The 21140-nt window shown below is 40.3% G+C and overlaps 2 protein-coding genes and 1 non-coding gene across 3 annotated transcripts; 2 read left to right on the top strand and 1 right to left on the bottom strand.

The window, feature by feature from the left end:
• Positions 1–433: 433 nt before the first annotated feature.
• Positions 434–17112, bottom strand: CA2 (carbonic anhydrase 2). Its single transcript, XM_001927805.3, has 7 exons — positions 16906–17112; positions 15600–15797; positions 7605–7723; positions 7038–7130; positions 5361–5423; positions 3072–3227; positions 434–1233 (listed from the first exon to the last, which is right to left on the bottom strand). Exons 1-7 carry the CDS (start codon positions 16937–16939, stop codon positions 1114–1116), a joined length of 783 nt encoding a protein of 260 aa, XP_001927840.1. The 5' UTR covers positions 16940–17112; the 3' UTR covers positions 434–1113.
• On the top strand, positions 16938–20766 carry LOC146403809 (uncharacterized). Its single transcript, XM_085020962.1, has 2 exons — positions 16938–16952; positions 17048–20766. The coding sequence occupies exons 1-2, from the start codon at positions 16938–16940 to the stop codon at positions 17432–17434; spliced, it is 402 nt and encodes a 133-aa protein (XP_084877088.1). The 3' UTR covers positions 17435–20766.
• Positions 17338–17415, top strand: MIR9858 (microRNA mir-9858). Its single transcript, NR_128554.1, has one exon. It is a non-coding gene; the product is annotated as a microRNA mir-9858 (primary transcript).
• Positions 20767–21140: the final 374 nt, after the last annotated feature.

Genomic DNA, 21140 nt, shown 5'->3' on the forward strand with positions numbered 1-21140 from the left:
ATTTCATCTATTCATCTCCTTTCTACTTGTAGTAGGTATAATTTACCTTTCCAAGAGTCAAATGACTCTTACTTCTGGGTACCACTTGGGTTCCCTTTATGAATGAAATGGATTTTTATTTACTGTATTTCCAAGGAGCGTATGTTGATTCAGGGTGTATGCCCTCGCTGCTCCTGCTTTTCATGTCACCAGTTCCTCTACTGCAGGTTCGATCCAGACAAGCTTCTCAAGGAGATTGCAGAGCAGGTACTCAGAAAGCACTTAAAACAGTGCTTGGAAATAATAAATGATCTTCAGGGTTTTTGCTTTTATGGAGACTCATTCAATCGTAAGTAAGCCAATTATGATGGCTTACAGTGAATTAAATCAAATTATAAAAATAGACATTTTCTCCTCTACTATAACCCATTGCCCAGTACAAAATAACCCAAAATAGAATTCTGGATTTTATTAGAGAATGTATCTAAAATACAATATTTATTAAGTTATGATATATTATTTGAATGTAAATATACTCTGTATCACAACTATAACAATTTTTACAGATAATACTTCATTTATATCTCCAGAGTTCAAAAGTCACTAAATTATGACATAATTCAGATGTAAGATAACATTGCTACAAATATATAAGAATTAAAGTTTTTTCTTTAATATATCATCTGGGAATCACAAACATTTATTTTCTCTGATATACATTACATAGGATCATGATGACTTTACCTGATTTATATTACACAGCTCAGTTTATCTCATTATATAGATTTGTACTCATCCTACTTTCTCACTGTTTAAAAATGGCATTTCAGTGAACAATTGTGAGTGCTCATTATCCCACGTGCTATGAACAACATCAAGGTACTTCTCTCCTACTCCATATATTATATTCTCCATTAGAGAAAAGCTACTACCATAAGCAAAGCACAAATCACAGCAATTCTGCCAAGCATAACAATTGGTCTAGGTTTTCACATTTCAGTAGTAAGCATGTCAGGTGAGAGATGAAGGATCTAGAAAACCAGATGCATGGCAGCCAGAGACCAGTTCACCAAGGTGGATTTGTGCTAAGGGAAAGCCAAAGATTCTTCGCTGGACGCTGTCTCTAGGACCATCTTATTGGAAGGAAGCTCTGATTTGTCTATTTTTCAGTGGCTGAGTTGGGCGCCAGTTGTCCACCATCGGGTGTTCAGGTTCACCCTCCTTGTTGAAGTTCAGGGTGCGGAATTTCATCATCTAAAAGACAAAAGCAAAGATGACAAGATGAAAAAGTTTCCCAAAAGTATTCAATTATGTGCTTGTATTAAATCTTAAAATACAATCCCTAAGACTCACAGTACCATGTATCAATGTTCAAGATTTAATTTGTCGCCCCATAGCTATATAATCACATAGAGATTACATATGTCTGCTTTTATATAACAAATCCATTTCTAGAAAATACATACAAAATATTGCCATCATTTGAAAGGAAATTTTCAGTGAGCTTGTTTTTTCCTCTTTCAATTCCATAATCCCTATAAATATACTTCTGGGATGTAAAGTAATAATAGCAATTCTGGATCCAAGTTAAAGTTTCGTGGTTTTTTTTGCCACAGGGAAGATAAACTACAACATCTGTACGATTAGATAAAGTGGGATCTGCAAGCTCCAGGACCAAATGATGGGCTGACCTCTCTGCTTAAACATATAGAAACACAGCAATGAATTTGCTTAGGCTGGGACTTCGAATCCTTATCTTTGGTTAATTATGACTCCTTTTTAAATTTGTCTCAGTTCCCAATGCCGTGATGTAACATGTGCAACCCTGAACTAGTCTCTTCCTTCTCTGAGGTTGTTTTTGCAAAGTGGCATGTCCCTTTCCCTAAGCAAGACTTGACTAAAATGAAGAAGGGTGTTGGGGAAGTAATGTAGCCTCCTATGAATCAATGGCCTTGAACCTGATCTCTCTGGTCCACTAATATTCCCTCAGTCACCCCCTAAGGAAGTCAATGTCCATGTAAGTTAACTACTGTAACATGTACAACAATTGTCACTACAAGGCATCAGTCACTTGATTGGCACAAACTACACTGTATATGAAATGTAAGTGCGTCAAGTGTGTCTGGTCTAAGCTAACTCAACCTGCAGTGAACTTTTTTTTCTTCTTGCTTTTTAGGGCTGCACTTGCAGCATAAGGAAGTTCCCAGGCTTGGGGTCAAATCAGAGCTGAAGCTACCAGCCTACACCACCAGCCCAAGCAACATGGGATCCGAGCTGCAACCTAGACCATAACTCAAGGCAACACCAGATCCTTAACCCACTGAGCAAGGCCAAGGATCAAACCCACATCTTCATGGATACTAGTCAGTCATTACTACTGTGCCACAACAAAAACTCCATGGACTGACTTTTTTTTTTTTTTTTTTTTGCTTTTTAGGGCCGCATTTGTGGCATATGGAGGTTCCCAGGCTGGGGGTCAGATCAGAGCTACAGCTGCCAGCCTATGCCACAGCTGTACCAACGTAGGATCTGAGCCACATCTGCGACCTACACCACAGCTCACAGCAACACCAGATCCTTAATCTAATGAGCAAGGCCAGGAATCAAACCTACAACCTCATGGTTCCATGGAGTGACTTTTAATAGATACTTTTTCTGCAAAGAATGACTCTTATTTTCATCAGACTCCAGAAAAATATTTGGACATAAATAAAACTGCAGTAAGTTCTTAGTTAAGTGAGCAGGAGGCTAGGAATTATCACCAATACCTATGTACCTTGAATATAAAATCTCTTTCTTCTGGACTTCAGTTTCCTCACAGCTTAGCAAAAAAAAAAAAAAAAAAAGCATTTATCAGGTGACAGACACCTTTCCTAGGTAATCCTCAGTTTTAGCCAGTTTTGGAGGAGAAAAAATACTGCCTAAGGTTAACGGCTAACCACAGCAACTATTTATTCATTGCTGATTATCTCCTAAGCACCGGTGGCACAGCTAGAAGCAGCAGGAGGAGGATTAAACCCCAGGTCTGTCTGAGTCCAAAGGTAAAGCCCTTCTGCCTGGAATGAATATTCTGCTGTCTTTAGAAAACGGACCTGCCCACTGCTAACAGAGATGGGTTCTCTGAGCACAATCCACGTCACACTTTCCAGGAGAGGGGGGGTGGTCAGGGACCCTGGGTAGGTCCAGTAGTCCAAGCTTCCGGGGAGGAGGTCACGAGGGTCAAAGCCAGTGAATTCCACACTCTTACCCTGGAACAAGGCAAACACATGGGTTAAAAACGTCACATGACCAGAGTAGGCAGGAGGCCAGAGAAACAGAAATAATCTCCTCCAATAGCCAGAATACTTTTAATTTTTTTTTTTTTTTTTTTTTTTTTTAGGGCCTCACCCGCCCCGCGGCATATGGAGGTTCCCAGGCTAGGGGTCAAATCGGAGCTACAGCTGCTGGCCACAGCCACAGCCACAGCCATGCCAGATCCAAGCCGCATCTGCAACCTACAGCACAGCTCATAGCAATGCCGGATCCTTAACCCACTGTGCGAGGCCAGGGATCGAACCTGCAGCTTAATGGTCCCTAGTCAGATTCATTTCCGCTGTGTCACAACAGGAACGCCTTAATTTTTTTTAACTTTTTTAAAAAGAGAAGTTCCATGTTCACCAGAAATAGAATAATAAGCAATTAACAGAAGACATTTGACATACAAATTAGATATGTAAGGGAACCTGTTAATTTCACGTGTCCATTTTCTCATCTAGTCCTCTCAAATAATTCCTTATATTTTTAATTAACTGATCATAGCCAGTATTTACAGTCAAACCACTGCCACTGAAATGATGCAATTTTAGGTCACAGTAACATAAAATATAGTATCTTTGATGAGGAGGTAGTTGTCTTCATATTCCATTTGATGGCTGGGTCAGAACTGAAGACCTGCATTTAGTTTTGGACAACAGGCTTTTAAGGCAACAAAAGCAAAAGAGTTACCAGAAGTAACGAAGTTGCCACAAAGTGAAAACTGTCATGTGAGACTAGTTAAAGGGAACTCAAGATAATTAGCTTGGGGTAGGTGAAAGGCTGACAGAGGATCACATGGAAGAAAGATTAGGGTATTCTCTCTTTTTTTTTTTTGAGATATAATTGACATATTAATTTTAGGAATACAGTGTAATTACTTAGGATTTGAATACCCACAATATGTCTAGTCAACATTTGTCAACACATATACAGAATTTTTTTTCTTATGATTAAGAACTTTTAAATCTACTCTCTTGGCAACTTTCAAACATACAACACAGTGTCATTAAGTATGGCCACTATGCTGTACATTGCATCCCCAAGACTGACTTACTTTATAACTGGAAAGACTTATTTCCTTTATAACTGGAAATACCTTTTGACCCCTTCCACCTGTCTGGCCCACTCCCACTTCCAATCTTTCTCTTCATCCTTGAGCTGGTTTTGTTTATTTAGATTCCACATAAGAGTTCGTATGCTATTTGTCTTTCTGTATCTGACATCTCATTTAGCCTGATGCCCTCAAGATCCAGTCATATCGCCACAAATGGCATGATTTCATTCTTTTTTATGGCTTAATTCATTGTGTGTGTAATCCGCCTTTTCTTCATTCATTCACTATGGGATGCTTACGCTGTTCCTATCTTGGCTATTGTAAATAATTTTGCAATGAATATGGGGGTGTATATATCTTTTTAAATTCATGTTCAGATTAAATTTGGATCAGATTTATTCTATATGAACCAAAGGGCTCAAGCTCAGGGTAAAAGTGAGTATTTCAGAAGATATTTCAGAAGACAGATGCTGCTTCAATTTCAGGATGAGCTTTATAAAGTCAGGTTGCCACTGGCAATGGTAGAATTTAAGCAGATGCTCCATGACCTCCACAACTGTGCTGGAGAGAGGATTTAAACATGAATTCAAAGAGGTCATAGAATACAAATTTCCACGAAGCAGGAGCTTATTCTCCGTGTTCACCATTGTATTTCCTAGATTAACAAAGTGACTGGCATGCAGTAAGTACTTAACAAATATCAGCCGTATGAATGAGTAAATAATTTGACCAGATGATCTTTCAGTCTCCTTGCAATCATGAGATTCTCTGACTCTTGCATACGGATGTCCAAATGATGGGAAGCAAGATTCAATAAATACAAGCCTTTAAAATTATACAAGCATTAAGATCAACTTTTGGATAAATATAAGTAAACATATAAGCAACATTTTCCCTTTGTTAACTGCTCATCTAAGCACCACACATAAAACCAAGACTACTCAACTTACACAAAAGAATTTTCAAAAATTAGTGGAGTATGGTACCAGAAACAATAGATACCTTATTGAGGTGGCAAAAACTTCAACTGTACCTTTGTTTTAATGGAATCCAGAACATCAACGATTTTCTGGAGGCCTGGCTGAGCATTGCCAATCTATAGAAAGAAACAAAGGACAAGATAGTGTATTCCAGTTGGCACTTCACCAGTTTTGATTTGGGCAGCTCTACAGTAAAATTTCTCCAAATTGTGAACCAAAACCCATTGGTTGCTACATGACACCCATCAGTCTTAGTTTGGTTACACTGGCACCACAAACTTTCCTACTTTCATTGACAACATCCTTCTGCCTCTGGAAAAGGAGGGAAGCGGGCAGGGCACAACCTCTAAAAGAATGACATACCCATTGAGGACATGATATAAACTGCTTAGAACCAACAAGGCCCAAGACAGTGAAAGGTTTGACCTCCAGTGGACCCTGAGCTCATTATACACTCACTGTAATACATTAGCAGTGAAATGATATGCCCACAGTTGCCATGGCAGTTCTCCAAGGCCAACAATAAAAGTCCAAAAAGTGGGTGCTGGCCCAGTTCCTGGAAATCCCTGCCCCTTCCCCAAAAAGTTGGAATAACTCCCTCTCATTAGCCTCTGAAATTACCCAGCCCCATAAAAACTCGCCTTTTGGGACTTTTACCTTCTGAGATGACCCACACTTTGTCTATCTCTCTCAATAAGTCTGCTTCTTACCTATCACTTTGCCTCTCGCTGAATTCCTTCTGCACTGAGACATAAAGCATCTGAACTTCAGTAAATCCTGGGACCAAGTGTGTGATTTTAATTAAAAAAACAGTGGGTTCAAATCCCAATCTGAGTCTTGGCTGGGTTAGAGTCCTAGTACATGAGTTCAAGTCCCAATCTGAGCCGTGGGGTTTCACCTTCACGCCTACAGTTCCCCTGAAACTACCCTGTCAAACGTCACCAGTGACCTCCAATGCCCAAAACAAAGATCACCATTCAAGTACTTACCTTGATCTTCATACAGGATTTTGCACAATTATCTTCCCTCCTTTGTAAAATTCTCCCCTCTTATGGCTTTCCTTCTACCCTCCAGCCTCTAAAATATCCCTTAACTCTTGAATACCTTTTTAGTTATTTAATTAGCATCTTTCCTTACAGTTTGTAGTTCCTTAGGGTTGCTTGTGCAGCAGCTCTATCCTCTCCCTCTTCATGCTTTCCTTGGATGATTTCACAAATAGTTGTACCTTCCACCTTGACAAATGATTTCTGGACCCATGACTCTCCAGCCCAGACCTTTTTCCACTGGGTTTACAGGTGCCCAGAGGGCAACTTAACCTGTATGTCCTGCTTTTGTTGCCTGAATTCTTCAATATGGGGTTGCTGTCCTTCACTCCAAAACCTGGTCTTAATTTAGCATTGCCTATCAAGGAATAGTGCTCTCTAGCTTAAGCTTGAATTAAAAAAAAAAAAAAATACTAGTTTTCATCCAAAGTATACCTCTTTCTCATTTCATAATTCAGCTGTATACATGGTTCACATTTACATCTAAATGGTACCCCCTGGACTTGTCTTTTTGACCTCCATGTCTACTGCTACTAGCGGATATGGAAGGAAAATAAACATGAAAATACTTCAGAGCCAAAGGCATTTCCTAGGCTCTATGTTGAATGTCTTGTTTGTTAGGAATGTTCTGTCCCCTTAACCTTTCTTGAAAACAGGGGGAAAAAAAGAATTAGGCCATCAACCAACCTTCAAAAAAACACCCAAAACAGCCAGTCCATCAGGCTGTTGTGCAGCTTCTCCAAAGTCCTTGTATTTGGTGTTCCAATGAACCAAGTGTAGCTAAAGCAGGAGACAAAACCACAAACAAATGATTTACATGATAAAAGCCTACAGAGCTATCTAAGGCTCTTTTCTTTGTAGCTAGAGGTTACCAAAGAAAAGGAAAAAAGTGGATAAGTTTAAATCTAAACTTAAAAAAATATTCTAATTATCCACCACTTGGCAGGGTAGCAAGTGATTTCATTGACTCTAAGACAATATGCGACTCTAAGAGTTGCATATTTTTGAGGGAAGACACAAGGTTTATTTCTAGATTTACATTAAAACAGGATCCTCCGGTTCGAATTCATTAACTTTGTACAAACGGTGTCCAAAGAAGTTGTAGAGAAAGTTTTGTAGTCTTAATCGTAATATCACAAACAAAGGTTGTAAGAAGCAAATGTGAAGATCCTTTGTAAAAGAAGTGGTTTGCTTGGTCTGAGTTTACAAAATGAAGCTTTTGAAAGAACAAAAAAAAAAAAAAAAAGGTCTTACCTCTGCAGCATATTTCTTTTTATCCACAGTATGCTCAGAACCTTGCCCATCAGATGAACCCCAGTGAAAGTGAAACTGAATCAATCTGTAAGTGCCAGCAAGAGGTCCACCTTCCAGCACTAAAAATAAAAAATATATATGTTTACACATAAACACATGCACATGAAACACACACTACTGAACATGACATGATTTAATCACATTTTATAGGACTAAATGTTGCCTAAAGCAACATTTTCACTCTGTGAAAATTAAATCCAGAACTCAGGTTTAGTTGACAGCACTGAACAAATGATTTCATGTTTTTTTCCCTTCACTTGTGCTGACTGAGGGATGGATACTTTTCCCATCTGTTTTCTGAGCACAGTGATACTTGTCTCCTGGCTTTGTTTTGAAATCACAGGTCCAGGTTCAGAGAGAGGAAATTTTCAGGGGAACTATTAATTCCAATGTGAATCAGTGAGGAAGTGCCTGCAGCAGCTTGCTACTGCTGGTCTGCTGTACACCCCTGCAAGCACAGTCCAAGGACTGACCTTCAGCTGGCTCTACTGACCTCTGATATCAGTTTTTATATATCAAAACTTATGAAATAATAAGCATACTCTTGATCTTCAGGGTATATAATCAATTTTCCTTGCACAGGCTTCCCAAATTCTTTAGAATTTGGATGGTCGCAGCTACTAATTATCTTTATAGCCTCAAAATGTTCTCTTTAGACTCTCTGACCTTTATTTTCTCATCTGTAAAATGCATACATTCAATTATTTACTCTTCACTAAGAATCAATTGATCATCCTTGAGATGCAGTGCATAGTGTTTTCTAAAAATTCTAACTTTCAGGAGTTCCCATTGTTGTGCAGTGGAAGCGAATCTGACTAGTCATCATGAGGTTGTAGGTTTGATCCCTGGCTTCACTCAGTGGGTTAAGGATCCAGCGTTGCCATGAGCTGTGGTGTAGGTTGCAGATGCAGCTGCATTGTAGCACAGGCCGGCAGCTGCAGCTCTGATTCGACCCCTAGCCTGGGAATCTCCATGTGCTGTGCCTGCAGCCCTAAAAAGCATAAAATACATAAATAAATAAATAAATAAAAATAAAAATTCTAACTTTCATAACTATCCCATGATTCTATTGTTCTGGTATGAATGTAACTTTGTTACAGTAAAAACCATACTAGGAATCACATTCTTAGACTACAGTCTATCTGTAGATGATTAATAAGCTGTCTTAAGAGGGGATTAAAATAGTAAGAAATCACTGTTTCCCCTAACCCTCACCAGAAGCCTCTTACCTAACTTACATGTACTAATGGGATTTAACGAATATATTTAAAAGCTTTTACAATTAGTTTAATTCTACTACTTCAATTTTATTTCTCTAGACTGGGATTAGATTATCTGTTGCTATAAATTTATTTTATCAGCTTTTGTTTATAATTCTAGAAAGTAATGAGCCCAAACTTACTGTGCTTTGTAAAACCAAGGGACGAAGTCTGTACAATAAAGTCTGTTCGCTCAGCTTCACCTAAATATGCTTAGATGGTAGCAACACTCATTCATCTATTCAAAGAAAAGATAAAGCTGGCTGGAGGATATTTAGGGGGTTGGGCCTTTCTGTGGCTCCTGATATAACCTCTAGCTGCCAGCTCTGTCTTACAATAGGCCAGGAGAAGAAAAGAATTAAAACGAAGAGAGAGAACAAGTTAAAACGAAGAGAGAGAACAAATTACAGATCTACTAAGAAACCTGAATTTGGATGTATTCTGAAAATTACATCTCTTGAAACTTAAAAACAACTTATTATAAAAGTACTTTTAAAAAATCTGATAGGGAAAGAATTACCCATATACCCCCAAATAGACTTTTTCCAAAAGGAAGGAATTTTCATGATGATATATCCTTAAAACAAAAGAATATATGTTTACAAAGTGAATTGATACCAAAACTAATTCCTTTATAACTACTTTTTTAAACTGGCTGATCATAAAAACCATTTGTAACATCACTTATTCAGCCAAGTGGTAGAATTAGTTAAATAAAATCATATTAAGCATCTGAGGTAACTGATCTTATTTTAGAAATGATTTGGAATTAGGCAAGAGTATATGAGCTTTTATCAAACAAGCCTTGCTAATACTAAGAAAGAAAGTGAGAGAGAGAGAGAGAGAGAGAGAGAGAAAGGAAGAAAGAAAGAAGGAAAGAAAGAAATGCTCTGGATTCAATGATGAAACACATTCACTGCTAATCTATTATTCCCAGATACCTGTTTGAGCTCCCATTAAAATAAAACTATGTTGCTATGTAGATTAGAAGCCCATTATAACTAGGAAAGGTTATTGAATTGTTAGTTTAACTGCCACAAAAAAAAGCAGCATTTCTGGTCTTCTTCAACTAACTGGTTATTTCTCGCAAATTTTTATCATGGAGTTTAGTCAGTGAAATCCCTCAAAACATTGTTATAATAATAAATTGCCATAAACTCTAATAACGATAGCATTCATCTTTTTATTTGAGAAATAGGAAAGACCAGGTTAAAGACAGGGAGTTTGCACTATATGGTAGATCTACTTAATTTGTTCATTTCATGCTACTTTCTAAACTATCCCAGGAGTTCCCGTCGTGGCACAGTGGTTAACAAATCTGACTAGGAACCATGAGGTTTCGGGTTCGATCCCTGGCTTTGCTCAGTGGGTTAAGGATCCGGCATTGCCGTGAGCTGTGGTGTAGGTGGCAGATGCGGCTCGGATCCCGCGTTTCTGTGGCACTGATGTAGGCAGGTGGCTACAGCTCCGATTAGATCCCTAGCCTGGGAACCTCCATATGCCGCGGGAGCAACCCTAGAAAAGGCAAAAAGACAAAAAAAATAAAAATAAAAAATAAAAAAACTATCCCAATTAAAAAAAAAAGTTTTCTAATGCAAAAATAACTTTTAAAAATAACAGAAATTGCTAACTGCATGTTTTTTTTCCTCTGTAAAATCTAGCTATGTTAGTGAGGCTCGGAAGAGTCAATGATTTATTGGGGCACAGAAATCTGTTCCCCAAGTGATGGAGACACATAAATGGGATTCTCTACTCAAAGACACAATATCTTTTCCAAGACTCCTCCAAACTTAATTTAATCCAAATCTCAAAACTGGGAGCCCAGATAGATTTTAACTATTATGATTTTCCAATCAGTTGTACATACCATATATAAAACACAAAATAAGCACTAAATATTATCTATATTATTATCTATCTATACATATTACTTATGTATATTATATGAAAATTGTGAAAATTAAGTCATTCAAATATTATGAATTAAATCAGATACTTAGGCAAATTAAAAATAAAAAAGGAAGATTTATTAATATAAATAAACTATTTCTCCATTAAAAACATATTTCTAGCAGGTGAATAATCTTCTCTATGAATAATTTAGAATTTATTAAATATGTTTTTTTTTTTTTTTGTCAGTGGCCAATAATCCTATGGCTACCTACTAAGGTTAAAAAAAACAAGGTCAATGTAGACAAATCTGAAAAAAGGATGCCCACATTCCATTCTTTTAAAATAGTGAAAATATTTGGTTGTCACTTTCACTAGTGTAAGCAAAATTAAAATTCAAAGGAAAAGGGAGTTCCCCTGATGGCTCAGTAGTTAAGGATCCCATGTTGTCACTGCAGTGGCTTGGGTAGCTGCTGTGATACAGATTTGATCCCTGCCTGGTCCAAGAACTTCCACATGACTGCAAATGAGGCCAAAAAAAAAAAAAAAAATCAAAGGAATATAAGTTTTTAGTTGCAAGTATGTGGCAATTTTATGAGAACAAAAGCAAGAAACTCTCTGACATGAACATAATGAAATACAGTGTCTAGAATGTTTTTTTTTTTTTTTTTTTTGTCTTTTTGATATTTCTTTGGGCTGCTCCCAGGGCATATGGAGGTTCCCAGGCTAGGGGTCCAATTGGAGCTGTAGCAGCTGGCCTATGCCAGAGCCACGGCAACACAGGATCTGAGCCGTGTCTGCAACCTACACCACAGCTCACAGCAACACCAGATCATTAACCCACTGAGCAAGGGCAGGGACCGAACCCGAAACCTCATGGTTCCTAGTTTAATTCGTTAACCACTGCGCCACTACGGGAACTCCCGGTTTTGTCAGTTTGATAGAAGCTTAGTGTCCTGCTCACAGCATTAACATTATGCAGGACAAGCCCTCCCATTATGTTTCCTTTTAACTTATCATTGTTTGTGAAAGGAAAATGTTAAAGTTCCAAAAGCAAATCCCTGATGATACTCAAGCAGAACTCATGCATGAAGGTCCATTATATCATACAAACAATGGTCTACTTGAAATGAGCACAGGTGAACTCAGCTTCCTTCCTTCTCTTTCTTGAAATAATAAAAACAGATTTTAAAATTTTCAACTTCTAAAAAACAGAAACGATATGAGAGTTATGGGTTGGCCTAGTAATTCGAGCATTGGTTTTTCAATATTTGCCTCTAACTTTGCAATAAAGCTGGAGAGTGTTAAACTCATTAATAAAAGTTAATAAGTTAGCAGGAGTTAATAATTTGACTACCATTCTTTTCTCCCAGAAAAAGCAAGTAATAAAAGATCTCAAGCAGGGAGAGTTATTTTTTAATAATTAAAAAAATCTAATAGGATTAACAATTTTTCATTAATTTAAGGTAGTTCATTTTTAAAGGAATTCAGAAGATTGATGAGAGCTTTAACTCAAGCTTCTAGTTAAAGCTTATTAACTGCACATTTAAAAAGAATTCTCTGAAACTGAAACATAGCAGTAAATTCTATCAACTCAGTTTCTGATACACAAGTATTTTAAGTTTGGATATAACATTTAGGATATACCTGAAAATCTGTCTATGAGAAGTTCTAGAAGACTGAAATCTCGCTGAAGGGGAAAAAAAGTAAATGAACTGCGAGGCATTTAAATGTAGAAAAATAAAGTATATCTAAACGTGTGAACATTGTATAAATAATTCCTAACAAAAAGAGACGACAAACTGTCGATTTTAAGATATTGAGTGACCAAAATGAAAAATTATTTTTAGACCTAAGTAAGCAGAAAAGTCTATCAGTTTTTTCCAATAGGTACAGGTGGGTACCCAGTAAATACTATGATTGTCATTCAAAGATTCTTATTCAATTTCTATTTCTAAGTGGCTGCCATTTAGGCTCACTCCAACCACTAGGAAGGAGACTATGAGCAAGTAACTTAAACTCTTGAGCATTCTGTTTCTTCATGTTTATTTTAAGAGAGTTTGACTAGAGTATCTCTACCATTTGTTCTAACTTGAGAGTCTAGGGTTTTCAAAAAAAAGAAGTCTAAAGGGTGTTTCTTTTCATAGCATGATTGATTTAGTTGTCTTTTGTCATCCTGTACATGTGTTTTAATATCAACATATATTATATTCTGCATTCTAGGAAAAAAATGCTTCCTTGTTTAATCACAACAACTGAAAATGCTTAAGAGGTATGGACAAAATTACAAAGGAGTCTTTCATTTGTAAAGGAGAACAAGTCTTTCTAACATTCACTCCTCTTTCTTGTTTTTACAGTACCTCCTGCCTAGCTCTCAAGTCCCCTGTGTTTCCTACTTCCTTTAGACTGGAGTCTCCTCCGAGATACTGAAATTCGACAAGCCTCATCCTTCAAGCACAAACGTTATTTACCCTGAAAAAGTCTCTTCTGACTTGCTGACGTCAACTCCAAACCCGCTTCATGTTTCCATATTTCCCTGGAATACTTTCTTGTTGCACTTATCAAAGTGATTGTCTGCATCTATTATTTCTATGTCTTTCTATTTGAGGTGTCCCCAGCATGGGCCCTAGGGATACAGGAGAGGGACCAGGACTCAATCCTGTCCCCAAGATGCCTTGCTTATCTTGTATATAACTGGTGTTAGTAAGTTTGTTTTTGTTTTTGTTTTTTGCTTTTTAGGGCCACACCTGCGGCATATGGAAGTTCCCAGGCTAGGGGGTGAATTGGAGCTACACCACAGCCACAGCAACACCAGATCCGAGCCACATTTGTGACCTGCACTATAGCTCATGGCAACACCAGATCCTTAACCCACTGGGTGAGGCCAGGGATTGAACCCGAATCCTCATGGATCCTAGTCGGGTATGTTACCACTGAGCCACAATGGGGAACTCCCAGGAATTTTTTTAAAAATAAAAACTAGACAAACTCTACATCTGTTTCTAAAGACGTGGGTTTGAGCCTCTATCTTAACTACTTGGCTTTCACCTGTTTCACAATAGTGCAGTGGGTTACGAATCTGACTACAGCAGCTGAGGTGGCTGTGGAGGCTTGGATTTGATCCCCAGCCCACCAAAGTGGGTTAAATAAAGGATTTGGCATTGCTGTAGCTGAGCCAGGCATAGATTGTGGCTGTGGCTTGGATTTAACACCTGGCTGGGAACTTCCACAGGTACAGCCATAAAAAATAAATAAGTAAATAAATAAATACATAAATAAATAAAAATAAACACGGCCAGTTGCTTTAGTAATGTATGCGTTATGCACCAGGAGAAGTAGTTAGAAAAAAGTGGCTGGCTCTAATCAGTTACTGCTCATGTAGAATTCCATCAGACATATTCATGGTAAAACATATTACTGTGTAATAATGTCATATAGAAATCAGCACATAGTTTAATATAATAAATGGGATATTTGGGGAAATATAAAAGTAAGATTTTAAAATATCATCAAGTGATGGGAAGTAATCTTAAAGCTAATTAAAAACTTTCTTCAAAAATCTTATCAGAGGTGCAATAGCTACCAGGAATGGCCTAATAAAAGGCAGTTATATTGTGTGCAGACCTGATAACAGCAATGGTCATTTACTGAGGAACTGTTACGTGTCAGGCAACTGGTTTTATATGCCTTGTTTCATTTAATCCTTCTTCTGTTAACAGATGCTACTGCTATTCCAATTTTACACTAAGAAAACAAAAAATTAAGAGAGGTTAAGTTACTATCATTCCCAGGAAAGGAGGAAGGAAGAAGAAATTTTTTAAAACTGTACTGAATATATCAGATAACTATTGAAAAAGAAGAGTCAACTTGATTATAATGATTATAATACATTTATATGAGTACTATAGGTCACTACTTCAACATTTTGACAGCATTACTGAATGTTGTCTCCATCTTTTCTCATTTTGTCCCAGTGCTTCCCCTGCTTCCACACCACCACCACACAAAATGTGTTTGTAGTACCATTCATTCAATATCCTTCAGAGGAAACCACTCAGGAAAATAGGACATTGGCAATGAAATCAACCAGTGGGCAAAGAAGGCTGCTACTATGTCTGAAGGAGATTGTTCTCCTATTTCTAAGTAAGAAAAAAAAAAAGAAGAAGAAGAAGCAGCAGCAGCAGCATTCAATGGACATTCTGTAAACAGCTCTATTACAAATAAATTGTGGTAACTGGTTTTGTCATATAGGTTGAGTATGTCCACAAACTCTGAAACTTATGAAATAAATTTCCAGGTAGATACTAAGATATACTGCCACTTCTATCACTCTAGCCCAAGAAAATAGTCATAAATACAATGTTTCCAAGAATTTTAGCATTTTAATTGTCAGGTTTTTATCACTCTTCTCACTGCTACCTTGAAGATCACCCTAGGATGTGCTTTTTATAGTATAAGCATCAATTTTGGGAAACAAGTACTTTAGAAAGTCTTAAAAGTTCAGGTTTTGCAAATCCCATTGTTTCTGATCTCTATGCCAGGGGACCTTGCCTTCTGTGACTTTTCCCAAGCACATCACAGTTATTCAATGCCCTACATAGAAACCAGGAATTTTACAGGGAGAAGTGGCCCCTGCCACTTGCAAATAATTAGCCTACTTCTCAGAGACTGAACGTAATGAAGATTATCAGAGTGTAGTATTAAGAGGAGGGTCTTGCTGCTGCTTCTGTTAAGCTGCGAAAACAGCCACTGGCTGAAATGCACAAGTTATTTTTTAAACACTGACCGCCTTTGTCCTGGGAGCTATCAAACTCCACGTTGAAAGAGTGGCCGTTGTTGACAATTCTCTGAGAAGTCGCTTGCTCATAGCAAAGGGACAGAGGCTTCAGGGCAGGGTCGTGAACAGCTGTGCTGGTGTTGATGTCAACAGGGGACTGGCGATCTCCCTTGGCGATGGGGAAGTCCTTATGCCAGTGCTCAGGTCCTGAGATTGAAAAGAGACTGTGTGAACCCCCCACTGTGGGGAAGGACAAACCCAGACCCCTAGAAAAGAGCAATGGCTCTGGAGCCAATCTGTCTGGCTCTAATTTTGGCGGCATAATTAACAGCTGAATAACTTTAGTGAAACACAATCTGTGCCTTAGTTTCCTCATTTGTATTAAAGGTTGATGTGAGAATCAGAATCAATATACGTAAAAGCTTTTAGAACAAGTAGTGAGCACCATATAAATATTAGCTATTTTATGTTCCTTTTACTGCCATTGAGTGACTGACATTAGGCTTGTGATTAGGATTTGGACGATGCAAGCTCACTTAAGACATTCCAGCAGATGGGGATTCCTCTCTCTTGTCCTTTTACTAGATCAGTAAGGTCAGAATCACTGTTCAGGCAGGGCAACCCTGCTTTAATGGTTAGGATTCCCACGATCTAGAAAGCCCCAAACCCCCAAAGAGGCTCAAGGTGGTTTAGACACATTTTTCTCTTTGGTCTGCTGGTTCAGGAGAACCCAGATCTGTGACGCCGATAAAGCCGGGTTCCTGGTGACTTCCTAACATTAGAAGCGGAGAGACGAAGGAAAAACTCAGAAATCAGCGCAGTGGATTCAAACCACCCCAAGAAAATGCCCCGGGACACTTCGTGCTGAGAGTCTCAGCCACAAGTGGTGCTGAAGATGAACTGGGGGTAGGGTAAGGTAGGGGGAAAATAGGGTCCCCTAATTTCTCTGCGATCAATAACTAAAATGTATCGTTACAATTCGCCCTAGTTTCCTCCTGGGTCGGAATAGGATGGTCTCCGGCTCGTGACCCGGGAAGGGCTGTCCTTGGGTCCCACTGCTGCTTCTGCGCGCCCCCTTCCCCCGGCACCGCGCGCCACCGCTGGACGCAGGGATTCCTCGACAGTGGACTCCGGCTCTGAGCTGGGGGCATCCCGCGCCGGGGAGCCGCGGGCGCGCGGGCAAGGCGTCGGGGGCGCACCTGAGCCTCGGGTGCTCCAGGCGGCAGCGGGAAATAGCAGGTGCGTGCGCTGCTGGGCCCCAGAGGGGCCCGGAGCCCCAGGCGCAGACGCCGCCCCGCCCGCAGCCCGCACTCACCGTTGTGCTTGTCGTATCCCCAGTGATGGGACATGGTCGTGCCGCTGGTAGGGGCAGGGCAGGAGTTGGCGCCGGTCTAGCGGCGGCTGCTGGAGCGCCTGCACCGTATGTCCGCGGGTCGCGCCGTCGCTGGTATTTATAGGCTCCCGCCAACTTCGTGCTCGGGGGCGGCCGGGGGGAAGGGGCCCTGGGTGGACCTGGGCGACTGGGGGAGGAGGTGACGGGCGGAGGTGATCTCCCCGCGCTCGGGGCGGGCCAGGAGGGCGAGGCTCCGGGGGCGGGGAGAACGCCCTCTCGGCGGGCGCTGGGCCAGGTTCAGGAGCTCCTCTCCCGCCACTCGTCTCCCCTCGGCCTGCGGCCCGACCTCGGGTCCCGGCCCCGGGTCCCTGGGCCTCCACGAGGCTCCGTGCTCCCCGCGCGCGTGGCGGCGGCGGCTCCGGGGTTCCTGAGTCGGACTGGGCTGCGGAGCGTCTACACGCACCCCATCCCCCTCCGGAGCGCTGAGGCTGGCGGCGGCGCTGACTGCTGAGGACCCGCGTCCGGTATCTCTGATCCCCTGTCCCCTTTGTGATTGCATCCCTGGCCTAGGAGCACTCCAGCCCCGCCCCATCGGCCCCACCCACGCCGAGGTCTCTAGCTCCAAGGGCTTGCTCGCGGGCGTCCCGGGCTTGCTTAGGAGCTATGACCTTGGGGCAAATAGGGATACGGTCCTTGAGGCGCTAGGGAGGGAGAAGCATCACGCTGAGAACTACGCGCCCCCTGCTGGAAGGCTGCGGAATAAACCAAGAAGGAGGGAGAGGGTGTCTTCGATTCAAGTCCGAAGAATGCATTTCCTTGAAAGCTGTCAAGGTCTCTTGAAATGTTCACCAAATGTTTGTTCCATTCTACCTTCTTTCTTCTCTTTCAAAATACACTTTAGAGGAGAGACTTCCTAGTGGAGTACGTATTGATTTAAAGCAATCAAAACTTCTAAAAATCACTTTTTTTTCACAGGAATTGGGTAAAAGAAAGACTGTCTTGCAAAAAGATAAGAACTTTCCCTGGCTGACAAAGGAAAGTGGGCATCTGGCATACCTAAGAACTAATTCAAAGAAACTGAAGAGTGGACATTTTTGAGTCAAGGCAGCATTGTGGCTTTCCTAGGCCCTAGGCATTTTGCCCTTATTCATTTCCTTTTCGTGGGTATGTGAGGCACCGTTTCTCCTGTACCCAATGCCCTAAGTCAGGATTATTTTGAGGTGTGAACAGAATTCATTTCCCTCAAGGGACTTTGTCACAAAAAGGGGAGAAGGGTTTTCTGTCCTGTGAATCTCTGAGATCACTAAGAGCATAGTATTAAAGTTAAACTTGGGGCAGCAGGACACAGTTTCACACAAGTCTAACAGCCCTGACATCACTCATATAGATAAATAAAAGGATAAATTATAATATTAGTGTAAATTATTCCAATGTTGATTTTAAAATCATTATTTACTTTTTTATTTCAGTCAATTCCATACAAACAGAAATGATTCAGATTTAGATACATTTGGTCTTGTCCTAAGACTCCAGGAAAGTGTGTACCTCTTTGTGGGGTTTTTTGGGTGGATGTCACCAGTGAATTCTTAGGCAATGAGCTATTTTTGGTTTCTAGGACCATCACAAAATGTAGTTCGTAGTTACAGAGAATTTTGTATTTGTAGCTGCATAGTCTCTCATGGAGGCTATACAATAATTTTTTTTTTTTTTTGGTCTTTTTGCCATTTTTCTTGGGCCGCTCTCCGCAGCATATGGAGGTTCCCAGGCTAGGGGTCAAATCGGAGCTGTAGACGCCGGCCTACGCCAGAGCCACAGCAACGCGGGATTCGAGCCACGTCTGCAACCTACATCACAGCTCACGGCAACGCCGGATCCTTAAACCCCTGAGGAAGGCCAGGGACCGAACCCGCAACCTCATGGTTCCTAGTCGGATTCATTAACCACTGAGCCATGACGGGAACTCCTATACAATAATTTTGATTCTTTGCATAATTTTCAAATATTTACTTAATTCAAAAGAAGAGGGCCTCGATAGTTCCTGTCGTGGCTCAGCAGTAACAAACCTGACTAGTATCTGTGAGGATGCCGGTTAGATCCCTGTCCTTGCGCAGTGGGTTAAGGATCCTTCACTGCCATGAGCTATGGTGTAGGTCAAAGACGCGGCTCCATCTGGCATGACCGTGGTGTAGGCCGGCAGCTACAGCTCTGGATTCGACCCCTAGCCTGAGAATTTCCATATGCCATGGGTGCAGCCTAAAAAAGACAAAAAAAAAAAAAAAAAAAAGAGGGCCTCACAGTTGCCATGAGACTCTTCACTAAGCCCTGGGGATGTAAAGCTGGTAAGTGCAAAGAGGTGAACACTACCATCTATGAATGTAACATGGTTTCTCAAGATTCTGTGAAGGTCGTCAGGCTTTCAAATCTGCTTGGAATTCTTGTCGCTCATGTTCTGTGAAGCTGGGCTGTGGCTTTAACATGGAAATAATAGAAGTATAGTTCAATTATTTAATACCTCTGAAACTTAAAACACTACCAAACTGCAGTTCACAAATAAATTCCTATTATTTGAGTTTCTCCCTTCTCTCTCACTTCTAGAAAATGAGCTCATTTTAGTGGAGCAGAGCTGTACTTGGGGGGAATGTCACATGCTCACTGCAAGGGGAGAAGGTGGCTCACCTTTGGATATTCAGCAGAGATTCAACTTTTTTTTTTGAGATCCACATTTTTAATTAATTTTTATTACAATGATTGTCTTAGCATTTTTTTTCTATCCAGTTTTTTTTTTGGTTTTTTTTTTTTGGTTTTTTATTGAATGATGGACACGGCTTTGTGCCTTTGTGGAGAGCATTCAGAATGTAACTTTATTTTACTGATGGCACTCTTAGCAGGCAGTCATGATTCAGTTCTGTTTCCGAGACTACTCAAGATTGGATTTTTGTTGTTGTTTATTTTTTGCTTTTTAGAGCCACACCTTTAGAATATGGAAGTTCCCAGGCTACCAAGCTACTAGGGGTCGAATAGGAACTGCAGTTGCTGGCCTACACCACAGCCACAGCAATGCTACACCTGAGCTGAGTTTGCAACCTATACCACAGCTCATGACAACCCAACGAGAGAGGCCAGGGATTGAACCCATATCCTTATGGATACTAGTTGAGTTCAGACCTACAGTATATGGAAGATTGGATTTTTAAATATAAAAATATTAATTATCACACACCTGTGTTTCTACTAGAGGGAAAGACTCTTTCATTTAAGAATAATTCTAAATAAAGAAACTGCACAGTACCTCAAAAAAAAGGTACTCTTTTTCCTGCCACAGGAGGAAAAAAATGGCAGGACATATATCAAGGAAATATTATACAAAAATTTTGAAATTACATTCTGATTATCATAATTAAACAGCTTCTATCAGGAGTTCCAGCTGTGGCTCAGTGGATTAAGAACCCTGACTAATATCCATGAGGATGCAGTTCCCATCCTTGGCCTCACTCAGTGGGTTAGGGATGCGGTGTTGCCACAAGCTGCAATGTAGATCAAAGATGCAGCTTGCATCTGGTGCTGCTGTGGCTGTGGCATAAGCTGGCAGCTGTAGCTCCAATCGGACCCTTAGCCATATGCTGCAGGAGCTGCCCTAAAAAGAAAAAAAAAAAAAGAAGAAAAAGGAAAAAAAAAAGCTTCTAACTTATCAATCTTGGTAAAAATATAAAATAAAATGAAACAGTATTTGCTTTCCTTCCAAAAGCAAAGATAATGTTAATATATTTTACTAAGTGAAAAATACATGATTTTTTAGATGAATGTATCTACAAAACTAATAAGATAATAAAAAGATAAATAGTCTTGTGTTTATTACAGTTATTGTTTTAAAGTAAATATCTATAGAGGCTAAGAGCCACTCCCTTCTTGGGGCTCCCATTGTTCTTTGCACACACAGCCCTCTACCTTCTTCTTCTTCTTCTTCTTCTCCTTCTTCTCCTTCTCCTCCTTCTCCTCCTTCTCCTCCTTCTTCTTCTTCATTTTTGGCTGTGACTGTGGCATGTTCCTGGGCCAGGGATTGATTGCTACAACTGTAACCAGAGCTACAGCAGTAAGGCTGGATCCTTCACTGGCTGAGCCCCAAGGGAACTCCTTCTCTAGCAATTTTTTTTTTCTTTTTTGGCTGCCCCAAGACATATGGAGTTCCCGGGCCAGGGATCAGATCTGAGCCGCAGTCG

Source organism: Sus scrofa, chromosome 4 (assembly GCF_054392235.1).
Source record: "Sus scrofa isolate SSC_HxYL_T2T_F1_AM1 chromosome 4, Sscrofa_HxYL_maternal_Yorkshire_Landrace_v2.0, whole genome shotgun sequence".
Classification (NCBI taxonomy): domain Eukaryota; kingdom Metazoa; phylum Chordata; class Mammalia; order Artiodactyla; family Suidae; genus Sus; species Sus scrofa.

Excerpts from the sequence above, each read along its gene's own strand:
- CA2 (XM_001927805.3), bottom strand. The coding sequence starts at position 16,939 with ATGTCCCATCACTGGGGATACGACAAGCACAACG. Across the intron at positions 3,228-5,360 it reads TGGATTCCATTAAAACAAAG|GGTAAGAGTGTGGAATTCAC; the intron begins GTACAGTTGAAG and ends GCCTTGTTCCAG. Across the intron at positions 1,234-3,071 it reads TCTCTGTTAGCAGTGGGCAG|ATGATGAAATTCCGCACCCT; the intron begins GTCCGTTTTCTA and ends TTTGTCTTTTAG.